Source organism: Diachasma alloeum, unplaced genomic scaffold (genome assembly GCF_001412515.2).
Source record: "Diachasma alloeum isolate Michigan unplaced genomic scaffold, Dall2.0 Dall_scaffold_00603, whole genome shotgun sequence".
Classification (NCBI taxonomy): domain Eukaryota; kingdom Metazoa; phylum Arthropoda; class Insecta; order Hymenoptera; family Braconidae; genus Diachasma; species Diachasma alloeum.
In genome coordinates, this window is record NW_021680735.1 from 333,760 (window position 1) to 353,160 (window position 19,401).

At 35.9% G+C, this 19,401-nt stretch overlaps 1 protein-coding gene across 1 annotated transcript in view; it reads right to left on the reverse strand.

The window, feature by feature from the left end:
• LOC107043570 (potassium channel subfamily T member 2) overlaps window positions 1-19,401 on the reverse strand; it is a 169,943-nt gene that overhangs the window by 22,798 nt on the left and 127,744 nt on the right. Inside the window, exons 9-17 of the mRNA XM_029126494.1 lie at window positions 14,026-14,209; window positions 8,919-9,083; window positions 8,584-8,804; window positions 7,449-7,646; window positions 7,126-7,352; window positions 5,916-6,386; window positions 2,595-2,759; window positions 1,428-1,581; window positions 418-426 (exon numbers count right to left, since the gene is read on the reverse strand). Coding sequence (XP_028982327.1) covers window positions 418-426; window positions 1,428-1,581; window positions 2,595-2,759; window positions 5,916-6,386; window positions 7,126-7,352; window positions 7,449-7,646; window positions 8,584-8,804; window positions 8,919-9,083; window positions 14,026-14,209 — 1,794 coding nt within the window. The remainder of the gene's footprint in view (window positions 1-417; window positions 427-1,427; window positions 1,582-2,594; window positions 2,760-5,915; window positions 6,387-7,125; window positions 7,353-7,448; window positions 7,647-8,583; window positions 8,805-8,918; window positions 9,084-14,025; window positions 14,210-19,401) is intronic.

The window sequence follows — 19,401 nt, forward strand, 5'->3', positions numbered from 1 at the left end:
AGTTCTCCCAATCCCGGCACCTCGTGATTAATAGTCCGTGATAAAATAAATAACAATTCAGATTCTAAAGGCAATCGTGAACAAGTTGTCTTCATCGAATTTTTCAATACATATGTATTCTGCTGCGAAAGCGTTCAACTGCCCCCAAATACTGACTATTTATTGAGATGAGTACAGTCATTTAATTTATGAAACAATAAACAAAAATTGTACGTAAGCAGACGATAAGGCGTTGCGTTCATTATACTCTGTTAATTAAGTTATTGTAATTATGAAATTGATTATAAATGATGAAGTAATAAATTTGTACGAGAGAAGTAGGAGTTTCTAAGCTAACTTATAAAAATAAAGTGCCATGATTGAAGTTGATAAGTGAGTTTGAAAAAATATAATTGCACCGTAGTGCACTCAACTCACCCCTTGAAGCTGTGGAGACTCGTTAAATCATTCGAGGCGTGGAGTGCAGCAAAGGCAGAGTGTGCACAAAGTGCGATGCGATAGGGAAGAGACATCGAAACACACATCCATTTGAGGATTTTATTTTTATATATTTTTTTTAAGGTTGAATCAGGCAGGGTTGAACAGCATCATTTTTTTTTTGGCAGTGCAACGACATCACGTTGACAGACATTTAATAGGGATAAACATTGACCGTCAATTAATAATTTTAAACTTGTTTCCATCAATTAAGTAAATATGCAATTATAAAATTAATTCATTTTTATAGCAATCAATCCATTAATTCTAGAAGAACACTAAATAATCAATAAATTTTGTAATTAAGTCTGTGGAAAAATCCAGTACTAAAACATCGTTTTTTTTCTTCTGATAAACATTAAAAATGAAATGTGGAATCGTGAAGAACTTTCTGGAATAGCTGTTAAGGTGTTTCATATGGAAAGTCAAAATAATGAAAAAAATTGAAAAATTCAGAGAAGAAGTATCTGAGTAAGCTACATCACTGGGAATTTTTTCAAAAAATTTCCCAGATCTTTTTCAATATCAACATATACTTTACTAGTGTGTTGTGATAAACAATCATGATGTATTGGTGTAGCTACGACATAAAACGAATTTATCCTTTCCTCCACGTTCTCAACTTTTTAGTTCTCATATCTAAACACTTTTTCTCAACTAAATCATGATGCTTTTACTCACTATCAATCCAAAATTTGGTCCCCCTGAGACAGCCAATTATCACAATGAGATTAAACTAATTTCACAAAACTCACTCGTCACACGTCAAATGGGAGAATCTTATAGTGCAAAATATTCAGGGGTTGCAAAATTAAGCATTCAGTGCTCTATGCTCTCGAGTATTTGCGAATTAAAAAGAGTAAGAAAATTCGAGAGAGACAGAGAGATAGAAAAAGACAGAGAATAAGGAGAGAGTAAAAGGGACAATGAAAGTTATGAAAATGACTTACGCTATTTTTTCACTGGGTGATCTCCAGGGAACGTCGTCATCCATCTCGTCCTCGGACTCATCCGCCTCATGGTCTAGGGACTCCTGACCAGGTAAATGTAACGTTGAACTTGTTAACATATCCGGCACGGGGAGTATACTAGGTCTTCTGCTACCTGCGCAATGAAGAAGGAAAGAAAATTATCAACCGATTGATCGTTGTCATCAGTTGTCGATCAATCTATCAACTACTAATTGAATTGATCAGTTGTCTAATTTAGGGAACAATTTATAATTCCGACTGATCAATCGTGATTGTTCGTGGCTTGAAAATAATTAAGTGTCGATTTTATAGTGTAATTTATAATTTAACGATAATTATTGATCAATGGTGAATTATGAATTCAACGTAAAACTTGATATGAAATGAATGTTGTCACGATGATTAATCACATTGATCGGTACTTGATTGATCATAAATCTTGGTTGTTCCGGAAATCGATATAGAATGATTTATTAATATTCTATCAAGTGTTCGTCGCTCATTGATTAGTGAGTCGTTGATTGTTCTCCGATGATTGGGAAAAAGTTGCGATACTATTGATTAATCATTTGTTCGATATTAATGGTTAGTACTTCAAGTGTGGATTGATCCTATAAAAATTATGCCTTCAATTCATGGATCAATAAGAGATTGAATTGATGTGGTTAACAAAAAATAATTAACTGACGGATTATCTATGATCAACAATTCTATAATTGATCAATGACGAATTATTGATCATTGATTGATTGTCAGTTGATCAATCGCTGATTAATCAGTTGAAAATTCATATCCAGAGATCCATAATGATCGATAATTGATTCTAGCTTCATGTTGATATGGCGATTCAATAATTGATCATTAATTGATCAACAATCAATTATTGAATCGCAATAGCAACATGAAACTACAATCAATTATCGATCATTATTGATCTCTGGCCATGAATTTTCAATTGATTGATCAGCGATTGATCAACTGACGATCAATCAACGATCAATAATTTAATTAAACAGAACAAAAGTGGATGAAAAATTGTTTTTTCGAGTGAAAAAGGCAAAAAAAAAATCTTTTGCAATGAAAATCTCTTTGAAGTAATGAATCAACTTTTTCATTTATTTATAGCCGTTTTAACGTCATTCAAACCTCGTCTTTGCATCAATATCTCTGGACTCAGTAAATTTGGATTAGTATCCATTGAGCGTGGCACATCCAGATGATTCCCTGTGATTGGTGTTTGAGGGCTTGATCCAGAGTCCCTCAAACATTGTCTCGAATCCGTTAAATTGGCTGGATCCAGGTACGTAGTTGCTAGAATCGTAACAACACAAAAAGTCTTAAATGATAATTCGTTCAAACAACTTTCAACTCGTAACTCGGTGGAATTTCGTGGTTTCATAAGTCAAATCCTCCGTTTGCGACATACATTTTCTGAACTAAATGAATTTTTAGAAGTATAAATTGCTTCCTTTTGAAAGGAAAGTTGCTATTTCTACATTATCTCATTGAGTCATTCGAAATGATTTATCAATTGAACTGCACCCACGAGGGGGTGGAGTATCGAGGGCAGGGATAAAGTGGTATTTGTTTACATCGAACGCTCCAAGCGACAAAAACGAATTCAGCATGACTTTTCAACGGCAGTGATTCAATTTCTGATAAGAAATTTCACATACACATACAAATTCAATTAAAGCTAGTGTATTGACGATTTAATGCTGCCTAATTATCTGAAAATTTCACTCAACAACACTAAACGCCATCGACGGAAAGACCAATAGAAATCAGTTGAGGAGAGGCCAATGAGAAACTTGAGAATGAATTCACGGAAACTAGTCCGATCGAAAAGAAATCGACGAATCGATTTTTATTTCTCTCCATCCGATCTTGTTTGCTATTTTTTTTTGTTGGCCAACTGTAGAACCAATTTACACGGTTTTATTAGATTTCTATGGGTTCCATCGTATGGAGTACTTTATCCTCACAATCAGTTGTAAAAGCGTGTACCTTCACAGCACATAGAACACATGTCGCTAGAAACTTGAAAGCTTCATGCACCATTACAATATTTTCTTTCTATTATTCATAAACCGTTTTCAATTATTCAGACCCTTTCGTGAGTTTATTCCAGTATTTGAAATTGTAGACAGCGAGCCTGTAAGCGCAATTAAATTAATAAGTGATGTGATGAGGAAAATTTGAGATCTAGGGGAGTTTTTTTGTTTGATAAATTTTTTATTAATTTAGTTGATGGATTCAACAATTGCTAGGGTTATTTGTCATTGAAATAGTTGTTGTATAATTTTTAACTGAGCTTTGTGAGGTACTCGATTCACCTCGAAGGACGTGTCTCTCAACTTCCTAGATCTCCTTAAGGTATATCCCCAGAAAATACATTTTTCTTAAGACTGTCCCCATGTTTTTCATAGATAATGTCTATAATAGTCCCCAGCTGTTGAAAAAATTCGAACTAGCTGTACTACACAGTTTAGGAAATAATTAATAATAAAATGCGAGCTTCTGAGCCACGAGGCATAGTTTCTGCGATATTCAACTCGAAAAAATGGAAATTTTGTGAAAGCATTCCTTATTTGATTCAAAAAAATAATTGAGACATAATGTCTTATTTGATTCAAGCAGGCATTATTGTTGCCTGCATCAACAACGCATGAGAATAGAAAAACTCAATACCTTATGAGAATTAAATAAATTAGGTGAATTTGATTTTTTTCTGGAAATCCATGGGGACTAACTTTTGGGTCCGACTGTTTTCGGATATACCTTAAAGGAAGACCACGCAGGAATTCGAAAGTTGCCGGGGACTGTCCTCACCTTGCTCATGATTTCCATACTCATTTGTTATACTCAAAAGAAAAACAAATTGATTGTTAATTTTTTTCATTGAAAGATTGTGTCTGTTAATTCTCAAAAAAAATTGAAAAAATCGAAAAATTTAAATAAAAAAAAAACTCATAGTTTTTTTTGTCAATATATTATGCGTGGAAACCAAAATTCAAGTTAATCCCTCAAAAATTGTGGTGACGGGGCAATTTTAGAGATTTTGTGCCTGTACAGCCACATGCCGTCATTGGAAAAAATTTAAACTTAATTTTTTTCTCAAAAATAAGGAAGAAGTCATCTGCATAATAGAGAGAACCCCTGCAACTTTCAAATTTCGCCGCGGTCTCCCCTTGATAAATGAATAAATAAATAAAAATATGAAATGTTTATGTGCAAACATCTCAGCTCTCGGTATTGAATTTTTGTGGTAGAGTGAATTCTGAAAAATCTCATGTAACACAACCGCATTGCGCAGTCGAGTACTGCCTTCGGAGGGCATACAGTGCATGCAATTATCTGACATTCTTCATTAAAATATCTCGAAAACTATTGAAAAGTCATCAATATATCCAACATCACATAATAATATTATTTATCGAGAATTTCAGAGTAAATAATCATTATTATCATGAATAAATAATGGAACTTGCTTACAAATAAATTTCCCAATTTTTTGACATCTAAGGGGAAAAAAATGAGATTTTAGTCTTTAATCATACTGGAAATAATGATTTTAACATAAGACGCTGGATTAAATACTGATTTTTCAATATTTTTTTCTCGAAAATCCAAAAATTTCTTAAATTGAAAAAAATAAGATTCCGAATGTAATCGAGTTTTCTGGAAATTGTTTGTAGTTTTCAATAATCTTCAAATTTTCTCCAATTTTCTCTACTTAACTAGCACTTCTCACGACGATGCTAACATCGCGATTTAACGCGAAGTGTAAACTTCGCGATTTAATGCGAAGTGTGAGCATTCGCAATTTAACGCGAAGTGTGAACATTCGCGACTTAACGCGACGTAGTGTGAACTTCGCGACTTAACGCGACGAGTGAACTTCGCGATTTCACTCGAAGTATAAACTTCGCGATTTAATGTAAAGTGTCAACCTCACGATTTAACTCGAAGTATAAACTTCGCGATTTAATGTGAAGTGTCAACTTCGCGATTTAACGCGAAGTCTGAACTTCGCGATTTAACGCGAAGTGTGAACTTCGCGATTTAAAGCAAAGTGAGAGTTTCGCGATTTAAAGCAAAGTGAGAGTTTCGCGATTTAACGCGAATTGTGAACTTCGCGATTTAAAGCAAAGTATGAGTTTCGCAATTTAAAGCGAATTGTGAACTTCGCGATTTAATGCGAAGTGTGAATTTCGCGATTTAATGCGACGTGTAAACTTCGCGATTTAATGCGAAATGTGAACTTCGCGATTTAATGCGAAGATCGCTGGCATTTGAAAATTTGGACTATTGGAGACATAAAAAACCTTTCTCGATGACTTCTCAATCCTTCGGAAATGCAAAATGCACGATGTTTACACATACTTTTATCAAAGATGGATAAATTAACCAGATAAATGATGAAAAAAAAAACACGAAAAAAGCACAGGCGCATGCGACACTCACGGTGGACATCGGATGCGAGTAGGTTGTGGTGTTGGAGTGTGGGCGTGCTAGGGAGGACCTGCAAAATAACCTGAGGCGGCGGCGGTGCTCCGGGCGGTGGTACATGTATACGTGGTTTGCCCGGAGACACCGGTTCACCCGCCTCACGTGGCGTATCGTACGACGATTTAAAACCATTAGAATATCTTCGATGCTGGCTAGCACCTATTCCAATTGTACCGTTCCCTCCTGATCCAGCTGCTGCAAGTGTCGCTGACAGTGTCGTTGGTGTCGTCAAGGTAGTGGCCCCTGTGCCTGGTCCCGACGTTGTTCCCCCTTGGGTTGTTGATGTGTCCCCCTTGTTGTCCACTACTACTTGGGAGGGATCTGACAGTTTATCTTGATTGTTCGCCACCACAAACGCTGAGTTCTCCTCCTTCGTTATGCTCATGTAGTAGCATGTGTCTGTTTTCTTCATTATGTGACGGGGACCTGAGAATTTTTCATTATTATTATTCATTTTAATATTTTTCATCACACTGTTGAAAATTTTTGCCTGAGATTTCACACACTTCTTGGAAATTTTTCTCACATTTTAGTTTCACTGCTTGCGCATTCAAATAAGCATTCCTTATTTGATTAAAAAAATTAATCAACAAATAATTTTACTGTGTTGCCTGCATCAACACCACATGAGAATGGAAAAACTCAATAACTTATGAGAATGCAATAAATTAAGTTAGTTACATTTTTTTCCGGAAAAAATTCATAGGGACTAACTTTTGGGTCCGATTGTCTTGGCATATGCCTTAAATACAATCGTCTTCATCACTTTATGATTAAATTTACACCGCACGCTAAATCAATTGTCAAAATAAATTTCATCACATCTTAGTTCCACTAAAATTTCAAGGAATTTCCTAATTAACTAGGGAACTACGCTCCCTGCTTGCGCGTTCAAATAAGCATTCCTTATTTGATTCAAAAAATTAATCAACAAATAATTTTAATTTGGTGTCTGCATCAACAACACATGAGAATGGAAAAACTCAATAACTTATGAGAATGTAATAAATTAAATTATTTAAATTTTTTTCCGGAAAAAATTTATAGGGACTGACTTTTCGGCCCGATTGTCTTGGGATACACCTTAAATACAAGCGTCTTCACCACTTTACGATTAAATTTCTATCGCTCGCTAAATCAATCGTCAAAATAACTTGTTCATTACCCGGATTAAGTAGAATAGTATCCTCATAAAATTCCGGCAGTTCCGCTGGTCTGACAGCCACAAGAGCAACTCCATATTTCCGATGAGAATGAAACGACGCATACGTAAACGATTTTCCCTCATACTCTCCGAAAAATCTCGAATCACCCAGAGTTATGTGGTATATCTCATTTCCCGAGCACTTGCCATAAAGCCGATGCCACTCCTCCTGCGACTGTTGTCCCTCTCTGGCATTTTCAAGGAAACATAACGCAGGATTAACATGAATGGCGAATTATTAAATTTGTGGACTTGAGAATTTCAAATGCTATAAGAGTACTAACTGTCCACGTGATGTATGCAGAAGTAACGTAACTAGCGTTGATGCACCAGGACAAGTGCAATTGTTAGCCAAAAGTGCATATTTGAACTCATCCTCGCATACGACGTGCTCAGCAAATTTAACGTGAAGCTTGTTCTCAGGACGGAAAATCTGTACGTACTGAGGTACATTTGGAGCAAAATCCTTCACAGCCCATGATCTGTAATTTTGTTGATGGTTTTGCGTCGTCGGATTAATCTTATCCTCTCACATCATTGGTTAAATTGCAATTTCAGTAGTCTATTTTTAGCTTGATCAGCCCAATATTTTTTTACCTAATTCAATTTGTAATTTGTTTGCCGAAGGCAAGTGCTACCCTTCCAAGGGTCATAGAACACTTTCTCCACAAGTATCGAACCCTATTTTTCATCACTTGTGTGTAAAATTTTACTTTACACACGAGTGATGAAATATACTATTAACGCACTTATATCGAAATAAACTATACTTTTCGTGATATCTGTCCGAGAAGTGCACCTTTCAAAGCGGTTTAGTGTGCGTAAAGTTCAAGGTCGTGTGTAAAGTTAATCGTGCAAAGCTTTAGACACGAAAATTTACTTTACGCACGGGCTGTAAACTTCACGCTAGTGATTCCGTCGAGACTAGTCGAGAATTATTTTGAAGAGATCATCACGGTCTGGAAAAACATCGAAAGTTTTGGAATCGTTGCAATAGCGAAAGACATTGGATCGGTGCATCTCGTCATCATTCCGGGAGCATTTATCTTACCTGGATCTCGAGATTTTTGTTTTTTTAAGTTCACGATCCGAGACGAGACAGATGTCGAGACAAACATTTGAAAAACAGAAAATACTGAAACTCAGACGTGATGGATTCTTCCAAGTTCATGACGAGATGCACCGATCCAATGTCTTTCGAGATTACGACGATTCCTAAACTTTTGATGTTTTTTTAGACCGTGATGATCTTTCCAAAATAATTCTCGTCTAGTCTTGACGGCATCACTACTTCACGCCCGCTGAACCGTTCCGAAAAGTGAACTTTTCATTCAGATATCAGTGAAAAAAAAATTTTAATTATTGGAATAATTTCGTTCGGTACATCTAAAAAATACTGCCGTAATTATATCCAGTTACCTGAGGATTGTATGCTCATCAGCGGCAGTTTTGTCAGCATAATTCCTCGCCGCCAGGACAAAACAGGCTTCAGCCTCGTTCATCCTAGCCCTAGCAAGGTCACCGTCCTTCAAGCACGAACCCTGTATGTAAATAACCCTCTGTGCCCAAATTGGTACTTGAAGTATCATCCTCATTGTTGTATCCAATTCCATGGGTGACAGCAGTACAACGTAGTAATCCTAAGTGAATTTAGAAATACTCCCCGAGTGAAATTGTTTTCGCAAGGGAAAACGCAGGAGGTAAATTGGTTGGGAATATTGTTTCAACTTAATGAACGATAAAATTGACTTTACTTGTAGCAGGGGATGGGCATAAAACTCGTTTAGAAAGTCCATTATAGTGTCCGCTTGGAGTGTTGTACTGCATACTACGACATGTTTCTCGCTCTGGGCACGATGCGATGAATATGAACCACCGAGTTTTTGGCGCTCCATCCATGTAAATGCTAGTTGTTCGAACTGTTTGCAAAGAGATGATGAGAATAATTGGTTTCTGCGGAAGTTAATTGTTAACAAAAATGTCAAGATCGGATTCGACTCAATTCGACTTAATTCAAGTCGGGTTTAACTTGATCGGGTTTAAGTAGTTTTTGCTACTTGATTTAGATTGAGTCTCACTTGATTCAAGAGGATTCTACGACTTGATTCAGGTCAAATCCAATTTAATTCAACTAGATTCCGCGACTTGATTCAATTCAGATGCAACTTGACTCAAGTTGATTCTGCGAGTTGAGTCAGGTAGGGTTTTGTTTGAATAAAGGAAATTCTGCGACTTAATTCAGGTCGAGTCCTACTTAAATCCAGCAAATTCTGCAACTTGACTCAAGTTGACTCTGTGGGATCAGTCACGTCGAGTTCTACTTGAATCAAGGAAATTCGGTAACGTAATTCGGGTCGAGTCCCACTTAATTCCGGTAAATTCTGCAGCTTGACTAAGATCGAGTCATATTTGATTTAAGTAGACTCCGCGACTTGATTTAGATCCAATCCAATATAATTTAAATTGATTCTGCGACTTGAATCCGGCCGAGTTCTACTTGAATCAAGAAGATTCTATGACTTAATTCAGGTCAAGTCATACTTGATTTAAGTGGGTTCTACGACTTAATTTAGGTCGGATCTACCTGAATTCATGGAGATTCTATGACTTGATTCAGATCGAGTTCTACTTAAATCAAGTAGATTCTGCGACTTGATTCAGGTCAATTCCAACTTGATTCAAGTAAATTTTCTCTGAACATGACCCTTTTTTTACTTTGAGAAAGTATACCCCGACTGCTTTTTAATCGTTCTTACGACTTGATCCATGTTATCAATGGACTTTATGATACCAGTGAACTCTAGCCATTCAAATCAATAAAGTTTTTGTTCAGACGACACACGGACCATTGCGCTGTCATTCCCGTGAATTCAATAAATCCGGTTAACGACACATTCCTCCGTAAACCGTCAATAGCTGTTGCAAACTGGCACAGCTGTCTCGTTTGACCATTGGCGACAGATAGATTGCACGAGGCGGTCAGCTATTCTTTTTCACACGACCAACTCATCAGTAATACAAAAGTGCCGTCCAATGACTGACTGAGCTCCACGTCAAAGCACTTTCCCGTGGTTTTTATTGTGATGAATGACCGAGCTTCTGAATGTAATCGGGACTAATATCCCGGAATGATTGATATCGCGGGGACAATGGTTTTACGTCTGTTTGAACCTAATCGTTTACCTTCGAAGACTGAATTTATGGCTTTATCGATCGAGTTGAGGGTGACAGTGGGAGAAAAAGGAGAGATTACAATATCGTTATTTCCAATCCTGCGGTCCTTCTGGTCTCTTCTTTCGACGTTGTCATTGGGGTCGTTAAATTTTTGGATTTAGAGAGATTTTACTATGTGAATTGGGCACGTGTGCTGGCTTTAGAAAGAGTTGATATCTGATCAAATCGTAAATTTAATCATTGGATTCACAAAGTGTACGCTACACGGAGAGAAATATTCAGTAAAAATTACGGAACAATTCACGTAATCCGCAATGGGGAAACGTTTTTCGGTAATTTTTATAGGAATGCAAGAGAAGAAATCTGAGACGTTCGGTGAATTTTCAGGTTCATCACCGAACAAAGTACGAAATTGTCACGTCATTTTTCCCGAAGAAGCAAAATTTTACAGAAACTTGCCGACTTATTATTAATATGCCTCCAAAATAAAAAATTCTTGAACGTTCAACAATTTTTATGAAGGTAGTGAGTTATTTCTACGTTCCATGCCGTAAAATTTCGCAATCGTTGGGGAAAAATTGCGGAACGACTTGTTGTCCCCACAGCGGTGAGTCATCAGACGGGTGGTGAATTTTTACGGAACAAATCGTAGAATTTACGTGGCGATTCATACAATTTCCGTTTCGACTCACACTTTTTATTGAATTTTACTTCGCTCGCGGATTACGTTTCAAAACGGAATTTTGACGTTTTTTTTCTGGTAATTTTTTATGAATTTTTCTCTCCATGTAGTTGCTTAAAAATTGTAAGCACACAACATAAATAATAAGAACTTTTTGTTCTATTTTAGTCTCACAGGAAAAACAAATGTCTAAATTTCACACACCTCTTGTAGACATTTTCCAGACACTAAAAGACGTCTGAATGAAGTGAAAACGTGTCTGAATTTCAGACGAGCAGAAGCCCAACTCTTAATCCGTGTTTGAAGTTCAGACAAATTCTCATTTTATTCAGAAGTTTTTTAGTGTCTGAAAAATGCCTACAAAAGGTGTGTGAAATTCAGAAATTCGTTTTTGCTGTGTTGCCACTGAATGTCATATCTACACTTGAATTAATATTTTTATGTGCCCAAGTCCTTTGTCATTGGCGGAGGGTCGAGAATATCGTCAGGGCTATTGACTGATACAACTGGTCATCCATTGGTGGTAATAGCCATCCAATAATCCCAAGTATATTGATGATCTTGATGATGATACACCGATAGAAGGATTGCGTCGCTGTTAACGAGGATGTTAAAAATTAATGTCATTCGTTAATAGATATCGCATGGCGTTAATGGTTAAGAGGTCTCGTCAAGAGCAACTACATTCTTCCATCCTTTCTATCAGTGCAGTAATGATTCGTTGATTGATTCTCATTCACTCTCGAGGCTTACTCGCTTCAAATAGAAGTCTAGATGCAGATTACCAATGGGTGATGTCGGATTTTGCGTTATGAGAGGGTTCACTATCCCAATTTAGCATTCATTAGCGTAGTAGGAGCTTCTAAAGTGCCTATATACGGGTCACCTAGTATTTTAGCTGCAATGCTATTTACGCGGAGCTTGCTCCCATCGATTCCGGGGGAGGGCCAAGTAATTGCGAGAAAATCGGGGGTTTAGGTGGCTCTATGTGATTACAAATGACCCTAAATGAGATCCAAACTCTATATTTTGGTGGTGGAATGTTGATTTGATGTCGGTACGTATATTCGCATTCAGTTCATTAAATTTTCGTTTGGAATTGCCAGCTCAACTGGGATTTGCGGTATGTTCAGATTCGTATTGTCATCGTGACTGTTTAGATCAAGATATTGACTTTGTAATGCACCATGCCAATGTTTTTTTATTACATTATTGCTTCCGAATGGAAACATTGTATTTGACCGATTTTCATATATTCTAATTTTGCCTGGAAATGAGGTAGAATGTTATAAAACGTAAAGAAATGATGTTTCGAAAAAATGTCTGTACGTCTGTATGTGACAGATTGAGTTTTCGTCGATTATTTTTTGGAAAAAATAACATTAATACCGTGAAATTCATCCATAAAAATCTGCAATTTTAGATCAAAATAGGTACTATCAATGCGCAATTTTTGAGTGCAATTTGAAGTCAATCGGTCCAGTAGTTTCTGAGATATAGTCATTTATCGAAATTTGGTTTTTCCTTAATATCTCATCAACCATTGACCCGATTCAATTTTTTTTTCCAAAATATTCGTCTCGATTTTTTCATTCCACTTTTTATTCATCTCGATCACTCAAAATATGTATAACCGCTCATACAAAGTTTTCGAGATACTGCGGTTTTTCAGTTTTTTGCATAAACACCTTGTTATTACATGATAATACTCTGATAAAATTTGTAGGCTCCAGTTGTCAATTTCTGTCATTTATTCTAGTCATTCTATCAGAAGATAGAGATAGAACTCGAATTTATAGGTATTTTTTCGTTATTCGAGAAAATATATCGATTTTAAAACTTTCCGGAGACAGTGAAAAATTAATTTTTTTATTTCTTGTTATTCAAATTGATCATAAAATTGCGAAATTCTCATATCCCGCCCATATTCGAAGAAAAAACAGTGATTGTGTTTCCACCGACAGAAATGAAGAAAAACATATTTTCCCGATTTTCAAACTGATCATCCCTTTTTAAAAATTTTCAGGAATACATGGAGAGATTTTTTTATTACTCCAATGAGATTTCAAATTACTTTTGTTTTGTGCGTTTATTTTGATCATAAAAAACACTGTTTACACTGTTAGAAAATTACTCTTGAAATTTCAAGTGAAAAAGCTTGAACTTTTTAACAATGACAAAGTTACATGAAATTTTTGTAGATTCTTCATTGACAAAGCAGTTAATTTCTTAAATGTTTAAGTAATTCTCGATTTTCAGATCCATACGTCACTGAAAAACCTTGAAAATTTTGAAAATTCCGACAATAACTTCTCTGAATTTTCAATCTATTGACAATTGATTTGTATGTTATGTTCAATTTTCCCGATGAGTTTGGAAATTCAAGCTTTCATTCAAAAATCAATGATTCTTCAACATGAAAAACCCAATTTTCGTGAATTTTCAAGATGAATGAAAAATTTAGTGAACGTATTCATTTGAAATTGAATTGAAACTCACAACATTGAAAATTCAGATGACATTGTGATTGAAATTTCAAGAAATTTCTAACAGTGTATTGATCTTTAGCATAATTCCTCTTGATTTTATGTTGTAACTTGTAAATTAAAGAAAAAAAATGTGGTAAGAATAGGAATGGATAAAATTAAATTAATCTCATTGTGAAATGGAAATTGAAATAAAATAAAATAAACAATGCAGGATTTAGAACAGAAATGATCAATGATAGATCATCCATAGTTTTTAAAGCCATTTTCTCACATGTCATCGCAATTGTTTTGGCAGAAAATGTTATGGATTGCAAAAAATGTCTTTCGAGATTATTTTCTCAAACAATAATTTCCCCAAATTTTCGCAGACCTATTGTGTTTTTACAAGAAAATATAGAATTCTTTCTCCATCTACCGACACTGACTAGATGCTAGCTATTCTAGGAAGACAGGACGTCCGCAATCCCATCAAGAAAATTTTGAAACAAAGCAGTTTAATCAGGACGAATGGCTCACCTGTGTTGGTAGCACTATCAGCGCGACGCATATCATGCAGACCATGTAGAGCTGTGAGGGCCAAATGTCTGGAACAAAATCGCCATATCCTACTGTAGAAAATGTTACCACCACGAAATATGTACTTTGAAACAAGTTTAAATGCCGGTGCCCGGCTCGTTGGAAATGTTGAATGCCGCATACACTGTAATTAAAAACCACGAGGGAAATTAAGTTTTTGATGATGAATATTTTCAATTGTGCATGAATTATATAGAGATCCATCCAAAAATTTACACTGAGAAAAAAATTCGAATATCTGAAACCGATTTTCTTGAGATAAGTAATTTTTCTTCAATTGTTTAATTTTCCCAGACATCTCAACTCACGTGGCCCAAGAAACGACTCATGTTTTAAAATATTCTTTTAGTCAAGTATGATTTTGTCACAAATGAACTCACTCAAGTCGCGTACACGGAAAGAAATTGTTGATAAAAATATCGTTTCCTCATTTCTATCCCGAAATTTAGTAAAAATTAACATATGATGATCAAATTTTATTCTACGTTAGAGAAATTTTATCCTGATAAAAATAAAAATTACCGTGCCGGTAGAGTAAAAATGACTGTACCGATAGGGTAAAATTTACCAACCGTTCTAGAATTTTCGTTGTTATCTCCATAAAAATTATTGGATTGGAAGACTAAAATTTATTATGCGTCAGGATAAAATTTCTCTAATGTAGAATAAAATTTGTTCATCATATATTAATTTTTACTAAATTTTGGGATAGAAATGAGAAAACGAGGACTCATGATACACTTTTATATTATAGAATGCAAGGATAATTCTTATTAAAAATTTCTCTCCGTGTAGAAGAATCATTAATCTTCCAGTATTTATTGTTTTCATGATTTTTTTGTTGTACAGTCCCAATATTTTTATATGCAATATATTCATGATATAATGCGCACCCGTGTAGAAAAATTTCTGTCTTTAGAAGGTCTTCTAGAAATCTTGGGAAGAATCTTCGAAAGATTATGTAGAAGATCTGCTTGGTGACCCAAAAAGATTCTTCAGAAGACAAAATTTTAAGGGTCAAAATTTTCAAAGTCCAAAATTCAGGGCTTAGTAATTTGAGCGTCAAAAAAGTAAGGATCAAAGGAGTAAGGATCGAAAATTAAAATTGTCTTTAGAAGATTTTGTCTTCTGAAGAATCTTTTTGGGTCACCAAGCAGATCTTCTACATAATCTTTCGAAGATTCTTCCCAAGATTTCTAGAAGACCTTCTAAAGACAGAAATTTTTCTACACGGGTACTGATAGCGATAAATGACAAGTCATTTGAGTTCCGTCAACAGCGAACATTCTGAGATTTAAACCGTTGAAAATAATTTACTTCTCTCAAGTAAATATGGTCTACGTATTGGGAAATTTTCCTCTCAATGTATTCATCAAATTCCATGAGAAATATTGTGTCGAGAATATATTCTGAGGACTTTATTTTCAACGAAGTTTTTTTCTTCATTTAGGGAAGACAGTTTTTTGTGATTAAATTATATCTTCCGGTAACAAATTTCGTCCTTTGAAATGCAACTTTTTGCTGAGAAGGCACCTGTTATGAATTTTTCTGAGGAGAATTTTAATATTCATTGTACGTGGGATTATGTAGGTTTACACAGGGAGAGAATCAGATGCAAATTATGCACAAAAGATTTATGCAGAATTGATGTTTACACTTTCATGTCCGGAGTGAAGCCAGAAGCTTCTAACAAGAATCAGATTATTTAATTAATTATGCGAGATAAAAATTTATTTTCAAGGCATCTCCGCAGTAAATTTAGGGAAATACCACAAATTGCTAGCGAACTAAATGTGTGATACAATAATCGAGAATGATGAGGAAGAAATTAAAAAAAATTATGAGCAGTTTTATGGTTTTGTTTGTGTTTAATTAATTATTCAAATTGCGTCTTATACACGAGCTTTATGAATGCTAATTTGTCCCGCACCCCTCACACTGTTGACAAGGTGCTTACCAGTAGGGAAAACTATATTTATGTATATTAAGCCCAGAAAAATAAATATAAAATATGAGAATATGGTGATGAGGGGGACGGAGGAACGAACGAAAGTGAAAAATTCCTAGTCATCGAGGAATTTTTTATGGACAAATTACCCTGCCGTGTAGTAATTTTTTCGGAGGCAAGGAGAGGAAAATTGATAATTCAGATATTACTTTTTTCTGTGGAAATCTGGAAACAAGTGAAAAATTACTTTCGTCACAATATAGTGAATATATTTTTACTAATAAATTAGCGATTTGCTTCTGAACAAAATTACTATTTCTACGATGTATTTCAAATTGAAGTCAATGATTCATTGAATTTAGGTAGCCAACATTACCTTAACGTTGGCGGCCAACATTACCCCAACCTTGGCTGCCAACATTACCTTGACGTTGACATCCAACATTGTCCCAAGGGCCAGGAATGCGAAAAAATGAGATGACACGCCAGTGAGGGTCATGTGACACGGCCAATCATGGCAATTTATTGTCAAATGACACAAACGTGACTGTTTTACCTTGTAACCGTCACAACCCATTTAAGTAGTGGCACACCAGGTGGCGGCACCTAGTTCCAAATTCGAAAATTTCCCATGATTACCTCCATGGGTGGACAATTACAAACCGTCAACCTGCGTGTCAGACGTATTTCAGTTAAAAAAGAAAAATCAGTGGTGAGTTTATTGACTAAGTGTCATTTTTCTCACTGGGAATGGTCGAACAGTTGAGATCAATGAATAAAATAAATTATTTCGCACCAATTTCTGACATGATATTGATCTGAAAATTACACACAATTTTGAAACCCGATACTCTACGGAAATTTTCAACCGAAAAATTCACTCCACATTCAACATTCTCTGCCTTAAAGGCTTTCAGGCGATGGGCGTGTTGGCAAGTAAACCCTCGCACCGAAAAACCGTTGTAATTTGAAAATTTGTGACAAGATTTTGTAACAGAACAATTTATGACGGTGACATTATATGCGAGTCGACAGTGTGACCAACATGATGACATGAAAACATGTGACGTCACATAACGGTCACATTTTTGTGACTTGACAGATTTCTAAACGCGACGTCATTGCGCATCCTCAATTGGCAAGTAAACCCTTGCACCGAAAGATCGTTGCAATTTGAAAATTTGTGACAAGATTTTGTAACAGAACAATTTATGATGGTCACATTACATCTAACTAGTTGATCATCATATGTGTGTCGACAGTGTGACCCACATGGTGGCATGAAAAAACGTGATGTCACATGACCGTCATATTTTTGTGACCTGACAGATTTCAAAACGCAACGTCATTTCGCATCCCTGATCCCGACACAAAAATGGAAATTTCAGATTTGACGAATACAATGTTTTTTGCTTCCATTTGGAAGCAAAATCCACCTCTTCCACGTCACCATAACCCTCAGCTGCTAAACACGATAATCCATTTACCGAAAACGTGATCAGCACCTTTGACAGGCTGGAGTAGAAGGGGGGGATCGGGAGGGGGAGGGAGGAGGGGGGGATGAAGGGTCTGGCACCTGTGTACTTTACCCATTCCAAAGTCACCTCACTCGAGAATGTAATGTTCACATGATACCCACATTATAAATAATAAATATGCCAGGATCAATATAATACTGGGGGTTAGTCCATGCGCGCAAATCGAACCGCACGATTATGTATTTATTGTTGGCCTACATAACGGTGACTGATATTGGACAGGAAAAGGCGACGTCTACCTCGGCATCAGACATTGATGCATCAACTTATCAATCTTGCTTCGGTTCCGGACAATTTTATGTAATCCATATATACGACAATACTGTTATTCTCGTCTACAGTGGTGCTATTTCTAAACAACATGACCCAACGGGAAATCGACTTTCCACCGATAAACTTACACCCGATCGTTTTTGCCTAGTCAACCCTTCATTGTCACTATCGAATTATTCGATGAGTGATGATGGCAGCGGTGGATTAAAGAAAGTTTTTTTTTATTATTTTTGTTGGGTGGATTCACTATTTTTATCGTACCGATTTATATCGGGTAGTGATTGTAATGGTTCCGAAAATTGAAAGCGGAAAGTTCATATCTTCACGTTTCAGGACCTCTGGAAATTTTCTATGACGTTTTTAGAAGCATATGCGCGTGTCTGCGTAGCTGGGAAAAAGTTTGCCCAATGATTTCTCTGAAGAGGGTATTGTTATCAATTTTTTGAGCCATGACTAATTACATTTTGATGAAAATTTTAAAAATGATCATTAGGAAATAGATTTTTGGAAAAATATAAATTTTTTCGAATTTGTATGAAAAGCTGAATGTTAATTGGTATCAATGAATAGAGCTTATTAAAGTCTATATTCATGAAAAAATTCATGGAATTCGATTGATTCTTTAAGAAAATTTTGACTACCCCGGTGGCCTGGCGTAGTGGTTAAGGCCGTTGCCTCACAACGGATAGGTTCCAGGTTCGATTCCTGGCCGGGTAGAATGGTGAGATCTAACCATTTTTAAAGTCTTGATCAATCGCCATATAGTCTCAGACTCGAAGCGATATAAAATAAGCATAAAAAAAAAAAAAAAAAAAAAAAATTTTGAAAACAATGTGGAAAAAATGAGGAAACAATGACTCATGATAGACTTTTATAGAAGGTAGGATAATTTTTATCAAAAATTTCTCTCCGTGTAGGAAGCAAAACCTGAACGTAAATTATGTTTAAGAAGTCGCCTTATTTTACGCTTGAAGTTGAAGCGTAAATTATACTCAAGATCGTCGTAAATTACGATTATATGAACGTAATGTACGATTTTATCTTCGTAAATTACGATGATTTTTCCGCATTTAACGTTTACTTAACCATAATTAACGACAAAGAAAAAAAAGTTACTTCAAGCGTAAAATGCGGTCTTTTTTTTGTAAATTACTTAGTGATACGTCAAAGGCGCTTTTTGGGCATAATTTACGTTTTTATTTTGACCGCAAAATCCGCCTTTTTGAACCCTAAATTCCGGTTTTCATGACGGAAAAAAGCCATCCGTCATCGTATTGGCGTTAAGCGTAAAGTACGTTTAGCAAACTGTAAATTACACTTCGCAAAATGTTATTTACGTTCAGGTTTTTCTATCGACTGTAACTGGAACTTAGATTACCTCAATAAAACCGTAAAAACTATACGTCTGAACTATTCATCAAATCATTTTATAATAGCCCCCGATGTCTATTTTTACCCAACACACCGACCCCGACACCCACCGGCCGACCAGTCCGTCGATCGACATTTACCCCTGGCCTCAAGACACTCATTTCCCGCGCCCCCCCCCCCCCCCCC